Consider the following 17532-nt stretch of genomic DNA (forward strand, 5'->3'; position numbering starts at 1 on the left):
CATTCTAAGCCTAAGACATTATCATCCAACTTTCTCAGATGGCATTCTCAAGTAACATGAAATTCAGCTCTCTTCTTGTCCTAATCTATTTCGCAACCGTTTTCTTTTCCATAGAAGCATGTCATGAAACTGACAAAGCAGCTCTTCTTGATTTCAAGAGCAAGATAAACCAAGATCCAAGCAAACTGTTACAAACTTGGAACCAATCCACCGACTGTTGTACACAATGGGAAGGTGTCGCTTGTGATTCCAACGGTCGTGTCGTGAATCTGACTCGTCCTGGTTTGTTTGACACTGACGACTCGATCTTCGATACGTTCATGAACGGAACGATTTCTCCATCTTTGGGTAATCTCGAGTTTCTTGAGTTCCTAGACCTTAGTAACCTTAAGCAGTTAACGGGATCCATTCCTTCGGAACTCGGAAAATTGTCACACCTTACTGCTGTTTTCCTAGATACCAACCAGTTCTCTGGTCCAATCCCTGCATCATTTCAAAATCTTACTAAACTCATTAGGCTGTATGTCAGTGATAATCTTTTATCTGGTTCAGTTCCCTCCATTTTCCAGCACATGCCTTCTCTTTCGGAACTCGGTTTATTCAACAATCAGCTATCTGGTGGAATTCCATCTTCAGTTAGCCAACTAGTTTCTCTGACGAAGCTCGATATCCATGGAAACAGATTCTCAGGTGGTATCCCAAGTACAATTGGTTCTCTCAAGAACTTGGTAACACTAGACTTATCCGAGAACCAGCTTACAGGAAGCATTCCTCAATCCATTGGAGAACTTTCCAAATTAAACTTACTATATCTCTATCAAAACAAGCTTAGTGGAAGCATTCCCAGTTCAATTTCAGGGTTAACCTCTCTTCAATTTATGCGATTGTCAGATAACAAACTCACAGGTAGTCTACCATCATCCATCGGTAAGATTCCGCTCCGACGGTTAATACTCGAGAACAACTTGTTAACAGGTGAATTACCAGCTAGTCTTGGCAATCTTACAGACCTTGATAGCATGTACTTGAAAAACAACCGTTTTACTGGTAAGATCCCATCAAGTCTTAGCAATCTTGTGAATCTCCTAGATCTTGATCTGTCTAGAAATGGGTTGTCTGGTCCAATTCCTTCTCAACTAGCTACATTGAACTTGCAAATCCTGGATTTGTCATTCAACCCACTGAACCTAGTAAACATACCAACTTGGATTGCAAATGTGAATACCCTTCAGCGACTATATCTAGCTCGCACCGGGATAACTGGAGAACTCCCACAGTGGTTATCTGGAATGAGTCTGACATATCTTGATGTATCGAGTAACATGTTAGCTGGAGATTTGCCTACATGGGTAGGAAACATGACAAGCTTATATTCACTTAATGTGTCTATCAATGGATTCCATTCATCTATACCAGCTGGGCTCGAGAACCTTTCAGGTTTAGGAGAACTTGATCTTCATATGAACAATTTCACTGGTAGTAAACCTTCTGGAGTAATAAACTTGGCAAACCTTGAGATATTTGATGTGTCAAAGAACATGTTGACAGGTGAAATTCCAGTTCACAGCAAAGCATTTCCTGCCTCTTCTTTTGAAGGCAATTCTGGTTTATGTGGCTCTCCTCTACCTCCATGTAAAACTGCTTAGTAATTTCTTTGTATTTTTTATGTATTCTATTTTCACTGAATAATAAAGATGTCAATCAATTTGATTTGCTTCACTATCCTGCTTAGCTTTTTTCTTTTATTTGAATAATAATTCTATTTTTTTGGCAATAAAATCAATAATAAATTGAGCCTGATCATGTTTATACCTAGGCTCCTTTGTTCCTTCCCAACAGAACAATGTTTGACCCATTATCACTATCATTAACTCTATTATTTACAACAGAGTAGCAGTGACTCGAGTACAGACATAAATTTTGCCACAGCAAAAGATCAGAGCTAAAGAAGCCTAATCAAACTTGCCTCAAGTGTAGGCTGGCGCTTCTGATCCTTCCATAAAGCAAAGCCTAAAGGGAAATACATATCACACAACTACCAAGCCGTTTGCCAATTATCACTAATGTAGAAGAGCCTCCTGCAGAAAACAAGAAACAAGAACTCAATATGCTGTGGTGATTGTGTAAGGTCAACAAAGATAAGGGGCTTGGATAACTAATATCAGTACCAAATTTGGTCATATGAAACACAATTCTTCAGATAGGAACCCTAATCCACTGAAACTATAAACACCCATCTGACTGATAATCCTGAATGTTATAGTTAAAGCTAATGTTAACTTAGATTTTTTGGCTTTTCTTGACATCCACCATCGCGGATGCTCTTAATGTTCTGTAACAGTGTTATTTCATTAATTTATTCTCCCCATGACTTGACAAATATGTACCATTAAATTTCTCAATGATCCTACAACAGTGTTTTTCTTCCTACTGATTATAGACAAAACAAGTTTACCCAAGAAGAACTATCAACTATCATCTCCCACTTTGATTATGAGCTTTCAAATGGTAGACAAATATGGTTCAATGTGTAGTCAAATACCTTATTCCTAAACTGAACAAACTAGGCACCTAAATCTTAGGAGATCAAAACCTCGTATATTTTGAACAAAACAGCTACACGAGGGACAGGGCTACTAATAAATTTAGTTACCGTTTATGCAATACAACTAAAACCTATATAAAAAGGAAGAACCCGTCCGAGATACTTACTTGTCAACCAGAAATTCTGAGTTAAGCAGGTACTTTGTCTGGTCTTCTTCCATTTGCAAAACCACAGCAACACCAAGGGGATTACCAGCACTGTCAGATTCATTAGAGGAAGAATCACAGGACCATGCACTGTTCTAAGGATAGCCATTCAACTTCACGAGTTTCAATCCTGTGCAGATCAAATCAGTTAGCAAGTTCACAAAACATCAACCATAATAACTACATTAAATTAGATCATGTATGCAGATGTTACGCACCATGAATATGCAGAGACATCCTATCCAACTTTTCTAAGATGGTGCCAACGTTACGCTCTTTTAAAGAATGGGGCTTAATTAGGAAGAGATTTACATCTTTAGTGAAATGGCATTGTCGAGCAGTCCTACAAAAATTTATCATAAGCATAAATGAGTTTGAGGGCTAAAACACAGGCTTTATCTACATATAGAGATGTAACGAAAGTCTCGTGCTGTTTCAACGATGAGGGATTTAATTCCGCACGCCATACCCTTCTTCAGTCTTTGGAACTTCTAGTTAGAAAAAATCAATTTGTTTCATCCATGTCTGAAATTTTTTGTGTCCAATTGAATAGAATCTTGTTCAACAATGGTAACCCAATTTCATTCTTTCACTAAAGCTTGAGACCTAACATTGTCATAGAGGTGGAACATGTTAAAAAAAAATGATGGTGGATCACTGAATTACTGATTTGCAGATTTAAGAGCCCAAAGCAAATTAGCATGTTATCAAGTTAAGGGCATACATGCTTAACAACCTGTGTGCATCTAGCTATGAAATATTGCTTGTACTCAGCTTTAGTCACTAGTACTTACTCGACTCCTCGATTTCTAAAATAGTGTTCGGGCAGATTTTCCTCTGAACTGACAACTTTGCCAGCCGGAGATAAGAATTTAGCTCCTTGCATTCCTCTTGCAACCTCTCTGGTTCGTTAGGGAACCATAGTTCGATAGCTTCTTTTGCAGCGGAATCCGAGTCAAAGACCTCAACGCACATCATATCCCTGCCAAAGATAGAACACATAAGAAATGCAAAACCAGGTAATCAATTATATCACCACTGGATGGGATGAAATTAATGGAAAAATAGTGAATATAATAAAATCTGACAGCATGAGCATCTGCATGTCTGGTTGTTGTGCATGTGTATCGCAATATAAAAAGAAAAAGGGGAAAGCATAAAATAGATCTGGACAAGGGAAATCTCAAAAGATAACTGGCGATGCGGAGAATAAGGAAGAGTAAACTGTAAACAGGTTATATCTCAGGTCAGTAATAGGGGAAAAAAAGTAAACAAGAGATCTACATCCACTATACTACAGCCTAAACAAGAAGGTGTTCTGGAGTATTTTAAGCGCTGCATAATCTACTCTATTCAACAACTCTAAAGATTTTTTAATCGTGCATGGGATGAAATTCTTCTCTGCAAGAATTTTCACCAAACCAAGTCAATCAATCAAGAGAAGAAAACAACTAAATTTTAGCATGTTCAGACATAAACAAAGATACCAATGATCTGTGTAGTTTAAGTCTTTAAGACTTTAAGTCATTAGGCGGCCAAGGGGGGACAACAATGCCAAACAGGGACTTGGCAGACTTAATAAATGGTAAACACCCAAAAATTAGTAAACATCTTAATCTCTTATAATCACATAAGACCCAAGCATTACTAAGAAATCAATTGTTATATGTTAACAACTATTCTAATGATGTTACCATCTCCGACATACCTCTTAAATTAACGTCATTCGCTATACAGATAGCTGTATCTACCGCGTTATCACCTTGCAAATGCATAACAACAACAGGATAACTCAACAAGTTACGCTCCGCTTCTGATATGGAACGCCCACCCACGTGCTTCTCGAAGAAGCTAGGTTTCACATTCATATATATATATCAATCCTAAAATTAGCGAGACCAAAAGTGAGAACCTATTGCAGATTAATGACTAAATAGTTAAACTAGAACCAAGACAAGCAGTAAAATAACAAACCCACCAAAAAAGAAATCTTGAAGGGTGGATAGTTCTTACCTATGATGGAGCCTACTTTTTCCTCCAATTCGTACACAACCTAACCAATGCGGTATGCCGCCACTGTAGTTGGCAGAGCCCAGCCCACCTCACCCCAGCAAGGAAAACCTATAGCAGATGGTTTTTGATAATCACTAGGTTATAAATCGGATTATGAACAACTCACTATGTTTCAAATTACAGATGGACAAGAAAATCTGATACGCTCGTGCAGAGAATAACAAGGGATGGTTGCTGCATGCAGAGAAGAATCAAATATAACTGTACCCTAATTAGTCCCACATATAAGGGTTTAGGGTGTATGATTCGAAGACCAAACAAAAATAGATACATACCAAAAGACGGATTGAAGGATTATCCCGTTTTTGCGCAGCAGGATCCACGAGAGGCGACTGGGTATTGTCTGTGCCAATCGCCATTTTTCATTCCACAAGCGATACTTCCTAATCTGAAGCAGTGGGAAAAACTATCAGAGTCTATTTTCAGTCAACAAAAATTCTTGGTGAACCGTGTGAATGAAACCACACGAAACCGCTGGACACAACAAACCCAAAAAATGAGACCCCCTGCTGTCCTTCGCGGAGTTTACCGGGACCACACAAAAAAAAATTATGAGACATAAAGTGAGATATTGTTTTGGTGTAGTCTAGTTTCTCGGTCCGTTTAGAATCCTCCTTCAGTCAATGAAGATGATACTTTCTTGACCTTTTTGGTTTTACTTATTTTTTACTTATTTTTTGGTTCACGGTCCAAAATGCTTAGGCCGGTTCCTATGGGGTGGTGATCAATGACCGGCCAGGCAAGTGACGCATAATGATTGGACGTTACAGTATTGCAGGCGAAGTCAGTGATGTGCAAAGGTTGTGTGTTACTATATAGACTGTCAAGTACTAAGATGACATGACCCTGCAGGGCCAGTGAAGCGCAAAAGTGACGCTACACTGTAAAAACATTTGGCTAAGTAATAAAGCTTATTGATCGACACAATGAAGCTTCATTGAGGGAAAGGCAAGACAAAGCCAAAGTGGCAAGATGCAACTGTTGATGGTGGGTTTTAGCTTAGGGTTAAAATCGTAAAACCTTGGTCTGACGTGACGTCACTCTATAAGGAAACAGATCTGTAAACACCAATATCTCTACTAGCACATTTATTGAGTCGTTCAATATGTCTACGTGAAATTTACCCAGACTCGCGGATGCGACAACCGTCCCAAATACGCTATAAATTTCGGCACCTTGCCAGTACAAGACTCACTGGTACCTTATATATATAGATATATATACTACGTTCCGCGGCAGAAGCCTTAGTATTGGCTGGCATCATCTTCTCTCATGCCAGCTAACCGTGCCAAAGGCATGCCAGTCATGCCAGCCACGCTACCGTGCCAAAGGCATGCCAACCATGCCAGCCACACCACCGTGCCAAAAGCATGCCATCCACGCCACGCCACTGTGCCAAAGGCATGCCAACCATGCCAGCCACACCACTGTGCCAAAGGCATGCCAGCAGCTCTGTCTAAGCCGCACCACGCCAACGGCTCTAAGCTGCACACTGCCAGCGGCTCCGTCCAAGCTGCACACTGCCAGTGGCTCCGTCCAAGCCGCACCATGCCTGCGGCTCCATTCCAAGCCTCACAATGGCAGCGGATCCAAGCCAAGCCAACAACTCCACACGATGCTTGCGGCTCCATTTCACGACAAAGCCATGCCGTCCATGCCACCATGTCGCTGGCTGCCAAACAGAAGGTAGCCACGATCAATGGCTACCCTTCCTCCTGAGATGCAGATCTCAGCCGTACAAGCTTGCCACCAAACCAAACGAATTGTGCCAACCTCTTGGCTACGATGACAATTCTTTGGTCATGGTACCAAACCCTAATTTGGCCACGCCAAAGTCATGCCGACCATGCCACCATGTCGCTGGCTGCCAAACAGAAGGTAGCCACGATCAACGGCTACCCTTCCTCTTGATATGCAGATCTCAGCCGTACAAGCTTGCCACCAAACCAAACGACTTGTGGCAACCTCTTGGCTACGATGCCAATTCTTTGGTCACGGTACCAAACCCTAATTTTGCCATGCCAAATACATGTCGTCCATGCCGCTGGCTGCCGAACGGAAGGTAGACACGATCAACGGCTACCCTTCCTCCTGAGATGCATATCTCAGTCGTACAAGCTTGCCACCAAACCATACGACTTGTGGCAAACTCTTGGGTACGATGCCAATTCTTTGGTCACGGTGCCAAACCTTAATTTGGCCACGCCAAAGCCATGCCGATGGCTGCCAAACGGAAGGTAGCCACGATCAACGACTACCCTTCAACCCGAGATGCAGATCTCAGCCGCACAAGCTTGCCACCAAACCAAACGACTTGTGTAAACCTCTTGGCTACGATGCCAATTCTTTGGTCACATCACCAAAACCCTAATTGGCCACGCCAAGAGCATGCGCAAGCCATGCCGCGACCACTCCGCTGGCTGCCAACAGAGGGTATCCATGATCAACGGCTACCCTTCCTATTGAGATGCAAATCTCGGCCGTCGAAGGTCGCCACCGAATCGGCAAACCTCTCAATCTTGACTTTCCATACGCTAGCAACACGCTACACGTTTTCCATGAAAACACTCGAGACAGCAAAACATGTCACAAACTGGGGGATGCTCATCAGGGTATTGGTCTGGCGGTTTACAGCGTGCGGCGTGCAGTACGCCCGTTACAAGAAAGTGTCATAAAGGTGGGGCGGTTAGTAATGGTAAGAAATAAGTGTTGAAACGTATCCTCATTATGGAAACATCAATTCCAGGCGTTACCCGTTACCACTTTCTTCCACCACTCAATCGTTTCCACTTCTTACGAAGCCAGTGTATTTTTTATTACGACTTGTATAAATAGGTCTCACCTATTTCCACCAAACAACACGTTTTGGGCAGGAGAATACAACACTCAGAAATCACCCGTTAGCTTTCCAAATTGCTAGCGTTTCACCTTCTGATACGAGTCGTAATACAACCACTCTTCCAGAATCAACTATTCTGGCTTCAACACTCTCTTTGCTTCCCTCCCTAAGACCAACCCTTCTCCTTCACTTTTATGACCGAAACAAGTCTGAAACGGCCATTTCTTGGTTTAGGCCGGATTTGTACAGATTGATCTCTTGAATCTAAAGTACTCCCGTGCAGTACATTGTTTATGGTTTAGACTCGTTTCTCACCCACACATGAAATTACCGAAATCAGCAGAAATTGTTTTCACCCTCAAACAATTGGCGACCACAGTGGCAGATTGATATCTCGGTTCCAATATCAATTTCCAAATTTCAATTTCATTTTTCAAACGTTGATCTCAAGATGGTAGAAACAAACAATCCACCCGGAACCAATGGCTCAGTTATCAGCTATCACATGACGAGGAGTGACTGGGGCCTTATCGCGGCGTCTCCCATAAAACTACGGCGGACATGCCTATGGCTAGGGTTTGCACCAATAATAGAAGAGCAAACAGAAATAAGAAACACGGAGATACGTACTTGGAATATGTTCTCCTGCTTTATTGCTACCACTCCGCCGTTAGCACCAAGATATGGAAACAAAGCCAATAATACGAGGTAAAGAGGATAGGTGACACCTTTCATAGGAATAAAAATTTTTGGAGTTCGAATGGAGGAAGGTTTCTTGTTTTGGGCTATACACGGAAAGAGGCAGCCGGACCCGCGTTGGCAAAGCTCTATGGCACCAACAGGCCTCTGCCAAGATAGCGCCAATAATTCACATCTTATCCAGCAGCCGTCCCTGTCATTCCATGATCTAACCAGCACCATCTTCTCCGCTCCACAGCCAGCCAAAGCAGCGCCATCCTCACCCTTCGAAACAGCGCCATGGCTCCAGCACCCGTGATCAAAACCGCGCCATCTCTGCATGTTACACCTCCGATCACCAGATCCAGAGCCGCTTCCGCCACTCCCAACATTCCTTCAAGTATGACAGCTTCAACCGTCACCAAATCCACTGCTACTCCACCATCAGGACGAGAGACTGGAGGAGTCAGAAGAAGCCGACCTCCTTTTACCACTGTTGATTTGATGGAAAGACAAAAGGTTCTCGTAAGGCTCAGAGCTATAACTCAGAAAGAGATACCTATCTTCCTCAAGACACTAACGGAGCGGCCACCATAAGAGTCACGTCAACCCAAGAGGGAGCTGAAAAGGAGTACTTTTAACATCCGGCGCAGGCACTTTAGCAGGACGTGCGTTTATATATGAAGAAGCTCGAGTTGCTCTTGAACTCCCAATAGAATGAAATCAGCAATCCAATTTCATCACACGTAAAGATCAGGAACGACTTCTCCAAAATCGAAGCAAAGGACATCAACAACCTTCCTGAGTTCACAGAGACCCTCTTCCCGTCAGGAGTTGCATGATTTCTGGGGACTTCGCCCACAAAATCGTGCAGTCTATGATGAAACATTTATGTGAGATTATATATTTCTCCAAGGCGCAATGTCAAGACATATTTGCATCCCTCAACCGCACTGCATCAGGAAAGCGGTTGTTTCCATCCAGAGAAGCCGTTCCCAAACCCCCAACCTCTCCTGGAAAGCATGATTGATAGAGGGAACTGGGGACTCCTAACCACTGTTCGCTTGAAGTATGTCCAGTTTGACAACATGCTGATTGACGCAGCGGCTCCGCTTCAACGTTCGCTCCAGCAGCTGCTCCGCTTAAACGTTTACTCCGGCAGCCACTCCGCTTCAACGTTCGCTCCAGCAGCCGCTCTGCTTCAGCGTTCTCTACATAAGCTGCTCCAGAATCCGAAGTCGAAGCTTCAGCGTTTTGCTCCATAAGTTTCAACGTCCTCTCCAAGAGCCGAAGCCGCTTCAACACCTCCTCCTGCCAAGGATCGTGTCGTAGCCGCCACTCCTTCTTTCCAAGGATCGTGTCATATCCGTCATTCCTTATTTCCAAGGATCGTGTCGCAGCCGCCTCTCTTCCTTTCCGAGGATCGTACCGTAGCCTCCACTCCTTCCTGCCAAGGTTCGTTCCACCACATTCCCCATGTCAAGGATCATGATCGCAGCCATCCAATCTTCGTAGTCGTAGCCACCTTTTGATCCATCTCGCCAAAGCTTGTGGTCATGGACTGTTTGCTCGCTTACGCATCCATCCAACCCCTTTACTTCCATGGACGCCCATACAATTCCATCCAACTTACTTTGTTCCCGCGACATTGTAGTCTCTTCTGATCACATCTGTTTCCAAGAGTTTTTGCCGCTCGTTTGTTGATACCAGCCAGAGCTTCACTATAGAAACAATCACTACAAAGAAGACACGGTCAACCAAAGGGTCATAGCCACGACAAGGTCATCTACTCTTCAAGGGTGTAGCATAAGAATATCATCACCTCTCTGTCTAAAAGACGCCTGCTACACTTTACGAGGCCGCGGTGGATTCCAAGCCTGCTCAGAGGAAACAACTTCAGAAACTAAAGAAAAGTGTGACTGGGGACTGCTCATCGTAGTCCATCCAGACGACCATTAAAGATTCATGAGATAACTCCAGATACGCGGCTGAAACATTTTCTTGAAGAAACAGAGAGATCCACGATAAAAAACATAACTCTCTCATTTCTACCTCTTCGCTATCCAGAATATTTCGTCCATGTGATATTATGAGCATCCAAGGCTCACATCCAGAAGAGCACAATCGGCTTGTATCAAATCTCGTGGACGTGGATTCAAGGCGATACAATCAAAGTAGACTACACATGGGGACTACCAGCATGGGACGCCTTCACTCCCCTCAACCAGGTTATTTGTGATTTCAACATCATCACTGTCGAAGTTTTACGAGCCGCAGGAATTTCTCAACATGAAGCTGTACATGTGCATCGAAGACTTCAAAAGCACGCCACAAATATACATTCACATATTACTGGGGACTGCTCACCCCATCCCCTTCCATACGATAGTCCAAGATTCAGAAGATGGTTCGAAGGATGTCGCTTGGAACAAAGTCCTTGAAGACTTGATAGCATCACATCGGCAACAGAACGTCTCCCAACCCATCTATTTCATCTAGTGGCTCCGGAAGATTTCGACCGTACAAGCATCCACAACAAATAATCATCGTGATCAAAAAGTCCAAGCACTGAACAACTTAAAGTCGAGGATGGACCGACAAGACGACCAAAATCTCCAAGATTAGCCCTGACATGCTCGTTGCAGAGCATATATTTCAACCATCCGTCCCAAGAATGCGATGGAGTTTGGTAAATTTTGGAATCCACTGGAGGGACACTGCAGACGAAAGCACGGATTCGGACGAGCAACAAAAAACAGAAGAGGGTCGATACATTTTTTCATGCGGACAGAGTTTTTAGGGTTTGAACAGAATAAAGATTCCTTCTTGCTCCATGAACGGGAATAGACGACTGTGCACGATTATGCCACCTCGGGCCCGCAACATCCCTCCTGAATTCTTCTTGAGTTTTACTATCGGGATGTTTTCGCCTCCTAAACGAACTCAAAACCTAACTATTCCCACAGAGGGAGATAGGAAATTCTTTTCCGATCAGAATGGAGGGTCGGACCATCAAAATCCGAGTTCGTACGAGAATTCCACAATGATTTTAGTAAGGGGCGCTAATTAGGATTTCGGCATGCCAAACCTTAATTTAGACAAAGTTGCCAGGCGCCATCACCACCATTTGGTAGCCGAAGATACAGCGCCATAACCATTATTTGGTAGTCGAAGTTCCGAAACCAGTTTCCACCATTCCGTGGACTGAAGACAGTTTCCACCATTCCGCGGGCTGAAACCAGTTTCCACCATTCTGTGGACTGAAGCTAGTTTCCACTTCGAACCAATGCCAGCCGCTAACTCCGCGCCGAAGCCCAGCAGCGCCAACAACTCAACGGCCAAGCCAAGATGACGTCAACTATCTGCATCCCAGCCAACAACCACCTCTACCACTCCACGTCCTATCTAGCAGCACCACGAGTCGAATTTACGCAAAGCCGCCAACGCCAGAGTCACGGGTTCTCTTTACCACCCGAAAAAGGTTATTCGAATCTTCCTGACCATCTTTTTATTAATTATTGTTTCGATTTTTCCCTTGTCTGTCACCATCTCATGCTTACCTCGCAACAAGGTCCCTGTTCCGAGCTAAGCAGGGGACTTAATGTTGATGGTGGTTTTTAGCTTAGGGTTAAAATCGTAAAACCTTGGTCTGACGTGAAGTCACTCTATAAGGAAACGGATCTGTAAACACCAATATCTCTGCTAGCACATTTATTGAGTCGTTCAATATGTCTACGAGAAATATACCCAGAATCGCGGACGCGAAAACCGTCCCAAATACACTATAAATTTCGGCACCTTGCCAGTACAAGACTCATTGGGTACCTTTTATATATATATATATATATATATATATATATATATATATATATATATATACTACGTTCCGCGGCAGAACCCTTAGTATTGGCTGGCATCATCTTCGCTCATGCCAGCTACTCGTGCCAAAGGCATGCAAACCATGCCAGCCACGCCACCGTACCAAAGGCATGCCATCCATGTCAGCCACGCCACCGTGCCAAAGGCATGCCAACCAAGCCAGCCACACCACTGTGCGAAAGGCATACCAACCATGCCAGCCACACCACCGTGCCAAAGGTTTGCACCAGCCATGCCACCGTGCCAAAGGCATTCCAACCATGCCAGCCACGCCACCGTGCCAAAGGCATGCCAACCATGTCATCCACGCCATCATGACAAAGGCATGCCAACCATGCCACCGTGCCAGAAGCATGCCAATCATGCCATCCACGCCACGCCACTGTGCCAAAGGCATGCCAGCCATGCCACCGTGCCAGAAGCATGCCAATCATGCCAGCCACGCCACGCCACTGTGCCAAAGGCATGCCAGCCACGCCACCGTGCCAAAAGCATGCCATCCACGCCACCGTGCCAAAGGCATGCCAACCATGCCAGCCACGCCACCGTGCCAAAGGCATGCCAACCATGCCAGCCACGCCACCGTGCCAAAGGCATGCCAACCATGCAAGACACGCCATCGTGCCAAAGGCATATCAGCCACGCCACCGTGCCAAAGGCATGCCAGTCATGCCAGCCAAGCAATTGTGCCAAAGGCATGCCAGCCACGCCACCGTGCCAAAAGCATGCCAACCATGCCAACCATACCACTGTGCCAAAGGCATGCCATCCATGCCGCTGTGCCAAAGGCATGCCATCCATGCCGCTGTGCCAAAGGCATGCCATCCATGCCGCTGTGCCAAATGCATGCCAACCATGCCAGCCACACCACTGTGCCAAAGACATGCTAGAGGCTCCGTCCAAGCCGCACCATGCTAGAGGATCCAAGCCTCACCATGCCAGCGGCTCCGTCCAAGCCGCACCACACCAACGACTCCAAGCCACACCATGCCAGCGGCTCCGTCCAAGCCGCACACTGCCAGCGGCTCCATCTAAGCCGCACCATGCCAGCGGCTCCAAGCCAAGCCAACGACTCCACACGATGCTTGCGGCTCCATTTCACACCAAAGACATGCCGGCCATCCCACCATGTCGCTGGCTGCCAAACGGAAGGTATCCACGATCAACGGCTAACGTTCCTCCTGAGATGCTGATCTCAGCCATACAAGCTTGCCATCAAACCAAACGACTTGTGGAAACCTCTTGGCTACGATGCCAATTCTTTGGTCACGGTACAAAACCCTAATTTGGCCACGCCAAAGCCATGCCGGCCATGCCACCATGTCGCTGGATGCCAAACGGAAGGTAGTCATGATCAACGGCTACCCTTTCTCCTGAGATGCAGATCTCAACCGTACAAGCTTGCCACCAAACCAAACGACTTGTGGAAAACTCTTGGATATGATGCCAATTCTTTGGTCACGGTGCCAAACCCTAATTTGGCCACGCCAAAGCCATGTCGGCCGTGTCACCATGACGCTGGCTACCAAACGGAATGTAGCCACGATCAACGGCTACCCTTCCTCATGATATGCAGATCTCATCCGCACAAGCTTGCCACCAAACCAAACGACTTGTGGAAACCTCTTGGCTACGATGCCAATTCTTTGGTCACGGCACCAAACCCTAATTGGACACACCAAGAGTATTCCGCAGTACATGCCGCGGCCACTCCGCTGGCTGCCAACAGAGGGTATCCATGATCAACGACTACCCTTCCTCTTGAGATGAAAATCTCGGCAGTCGAAGGTCGCCACCGAATCGGAAAACCTCTCAATCTTGACTTTCCATACGCTAGCAACACGCTACACGTTTTCCATGAAAACACTCGAGACATCAAAACATGTCACAAACTGGGGGATGCTCATCAGGGTATTGGTCTGGAGGTTTACAGCGTGCGGCGTGCAATACGCCTGTTACAAGAAAGTGTCATAAAGGTGAGGCGGTTAGTAATGACAAAAAATAAGTGGTGGAACGTATCCTCATTATGGAAACATCAATTCCAGGCGTTATTCGTTACCACTTTCTTCCACCACTCAATCGCTTCCACTTCTTACGAAGCCAAGGTACATTTTATTACGACTTGTATAAATAGGTCTCACCTATTTCCACCAAACAACACGTTTTGGGAAGGAGAATACAACACTCATAAATCACACGTTATCTTTCCATGTTGCTAGCGTTTCACCTTCTGATATGAGTCGTAATACAACCACTCTTCCAGAATCAACTATTCTGGATTCAATACTCTCTTCGCTTCCCTCCCTAAGACCAACCCTTCTCCTTCACTTTTGTGACCGAAACAAGTCTGGAACGGCCATTTCGTGGTTTAGGCCGAATTTGTACAGATTGATCTCTCGAATCTAAAGTACTCTCGTGCACTACATTGTTTAGGGTTTAGACTCGTGCCTCACCCACACACGAAATTATCGAAATCAGCAGAAACTGTTTTCACCCTCAAACACAACCTTCAAGCTAACTTACCTTTGAAACACTGATTGATAATATATGCATTTTGGTTGAATATCACTACGTTTCTCACATCATTTATTATCCTACAAATGAATAAAAAATTATCCCGCAAATGAATAGAAATCTAGTACAATCTTTAGCCTCCTGGTTTTCTTCATTTGACGTATCTTTCATTCAATGCGCTTGTAAACTGTTTCTCCTTTGTTTTTGTAGTTTCGGTTGTTCACTTTCAAAATTGGAGCTTTTCTTTGCCTTAGAAAAACATTTTCTTGGATTAATTTCTAAAACTTGCCCTTATGTATTTACTATTTTCATTCTTTTTAAAACTGATACATATCTTAGAAACAACAGCCTCAAGTTTGGCATCACAAAAAAGTATAATAGGTTTTTGAGACGTTTATCTTAAGAAATTTAAAATACTAAAATAAAAATTAGAATAGATTTAATAGAGAAAACTCAAGAAAGGTGAATTTTGGTGTGAGTGGAGTGTTTGAAAGTGGGGATAATTAATAGTGGTAGAAAAGTAACCATTTTTTTACTGTAGAAAAGTAGCCTTTGACGGCTTTACTACGGCCGCATGCGGCTTACAATCAATGAAAATTGTTTAGATTGCTCCGTGCGGACTTCACAAACCCGCTATCGGCTTTGCCTAGACAGCGCGCTTCTTGATAAGCCGCCAAACACTTTTACCATAGTGGAAAGTCCACTTTTCCTATCCACATCGTTGAATAAAAAATTCCACTAGACCGTGAGGTTTACCGACACCTATATCTATTTAACGCCATGAAATAAGAAATAACTGCATTTTTTTAGAATTGTTTTTCCATTTTCACTCTCGTTATAACCGTTTTTCTTTTAAATTCATTTGCATGTGCTTTTCTTCTAAACAACATTTTAATTTGTGTTTTTTAGAACTGTTTTCCTGTTTTGACGCCCGTTATAACCGTGGAGATTACTTTCTTACAATATATTTTCTATATATTTTTTATTTTATTTTTTTTTGAGGGATTTTTTTCTTCTAGGATGAAAGCTTAAAACTTAAAATTCAAATTTTATAAATAATACACGGTACCTAATGATCAAAAACTTCAAATTTTGAAAAAATTGATTATTAAACTAATATTCATCATCCTTCCTAGTTTGGGGCATAGTGTGATTATTTGGGGCCTACGGATTTCTTCATCCACCCAATAGAGAAGGATAAGGAGTGTCTAAAGTGTATTAAAATACTAAATTACAACTAATTACAACATTATACAAACTTAATAATTCCAACTAATTAAAACAAATACTAAAACCTAAATCATTTCTATTAACAATCTTCAATCAAAAAACTATAACCCAATCCGTCAAAATCAAAAACTAAAACCTAATCACAAACAAAAATTCAACTCTCCATTTTTTGATTTTCGAACAATATTTCGGCGACAAGCAAACTCGAGTGATTCATTTAAATCCCTTTAATACGTTCCTTTTAAGAGGGATTCATTAATAATTTAACTATGAACCTCTGAAATTTCTCATCAAATTTTTCTGAAACCAAACCAGAATCAGTTGATATAAGCATTAACGTAAACCGATTGTTGTTGATGTTCCTCAGAATCGGCAGATATGGTACACCTACAAAAACCGATTCTGGGTTGATGTGATGATCATCAACCACAATCGGTTTATGCTAATGCACAAATTAAAAAACCGATTCTGGAACCATGTTTGAGTTTGCACAGTCGAGAAAACCGATTGGAACAATCGATTTTTATATCGAAGTATATCAAGCGATTAAGGATTTGATGATTTTAGAGAAAATTTCCCAAAAACAAAAATCGGTTCACGTTGAGTAACATGTACTCCAATTTATGTTCGCATTTTCCCGTACACTTTTTGTCTCCACAATCGGATTACATATATACTTACATAAACTGTGTGGTGATGAACAACGACCGATTACCGTTCCTAATTTGGGAATTTTAACCCAGAATCGGTTTATGTGGTGATATCGAATAAACCGATTCTGGGTTAAAATTTTGATTTTTTTTTCCATATATGGGCGATCATAAGATGCACACACTTTTTCATTACTACTAGAGTTTTCATCATCGATCTAAGTTTCATTTTTGCAAATGAAATCACAAACCCTAGTTTTTTTTTCCTTTTTTCCCTCTACTTTTCTTCTTCTCCAAACCTTAGAAAAGGAAATGAATTTGTACTCTAATCCTAACACTATAATCAAACTCAAATAATAATTAATTTAATTAATACTAACTTAATTAATCATCACTAATAAACAAGGGCATTTTAGACATTCACAAAAATGGGTAGATAAGGGGTTTCTAGAGGTTAATTCTTAATGACCTTTTTTTTTATTTTAGTAGCAGACCCCAAATAATTACACTAGGCCTAAACTAGGGAGGATTCTAAAGTTACACGAACTAACTACTAGAACTACCCTTTTCAGCCAATTTATGGATTTATTATTTTGTCGGCGATTTGTTTCCTTATTACCATAGTTATCGTCGTGTTGGTATTGGATATCTTTATTAGTTTTTTTTTTATCAGTAAAGAATTTGGTGCTGGCGAGTTTCGAACTCAGGTCACTAATATTATCACCCAGTGACTTTACCATTGTACTACAGTGACACTGACAGATATCTTCATTAGTATATTAGTATCAGCATCATAATTTCCTTCAATGTCATCATCATAATCGTCTTCATTATCATTGTTATCTACTTCATTATTGTTATTAACATTAATACTATATTCTTCGTTCATATTCAGATATTCAGAAGACTCGGAATGAT

At 42.8% G+C, this 17532-nt stretch overlaps 1 protein-coding gene and 1 long non-coding RNA gene across 2 annotated transcripts; one reads left to right on the plus strand and one right to left on the minus strand.

Moving 5' to 3' along the window:
- Positions 1-24: 24 nt before the first annotated feature.
- LOC113291225 (probable leucine-rich repeat receptor-like protein kinase At1g35710) lies at positions 25-1646 on the plus strand. Its single transcript, XM_026540784.1, has one exon. The coding sequence runs from the start codon at positions 39-41 to the stop codon at positions 1644-1646; it is 1608 nt and encodes a 535-aa protein (XP_026396569.1). The 5' UTR covers positions 25-38.
- Positions 1647-1823: 177 nt separating this feature from the next.
- LOC113286128 lies at positions 1824-4580 on the minus strand. The gene is made up of 4 exons (XR_003329116.1): positions 4460-4580; positions 3546-3733; positions 2713-2881; positions 1824-2078 (listed from the first exon to the last, which is right to left on the minus strand). It is a non-coding gene; the product is annotated as an uncharacterized LOC113286128 (long non-coding RNA).
- Positions 4581-17532: the final 12952 nt, after the last annotated feature.

The sequence above is a fragment of the Papaver somniferum genome, chromosome 6 (genome assembly GCF_003573695.1).
Source record: "Papaver somniferum cultivar HN1 chromosome 6, ASM357369v1, whole genome shotgun sequence".
Lineage (NCBI taxonomy): Eukaryota > Viridiplantae > Streptophyta > Magnoliopsida > Ranunculales > Papaveraceae > Papaver > Papaver somniferum.

Excerpts from the sequence above, each read along its gene's own strand:
- LOC113291225 (XM_026540784.1), top strand. The coding sequence starts at position 39 with ATGGCATTCTCAAGTAACATGAAATTCAGCTCTCTTCTTGTCCTAATC.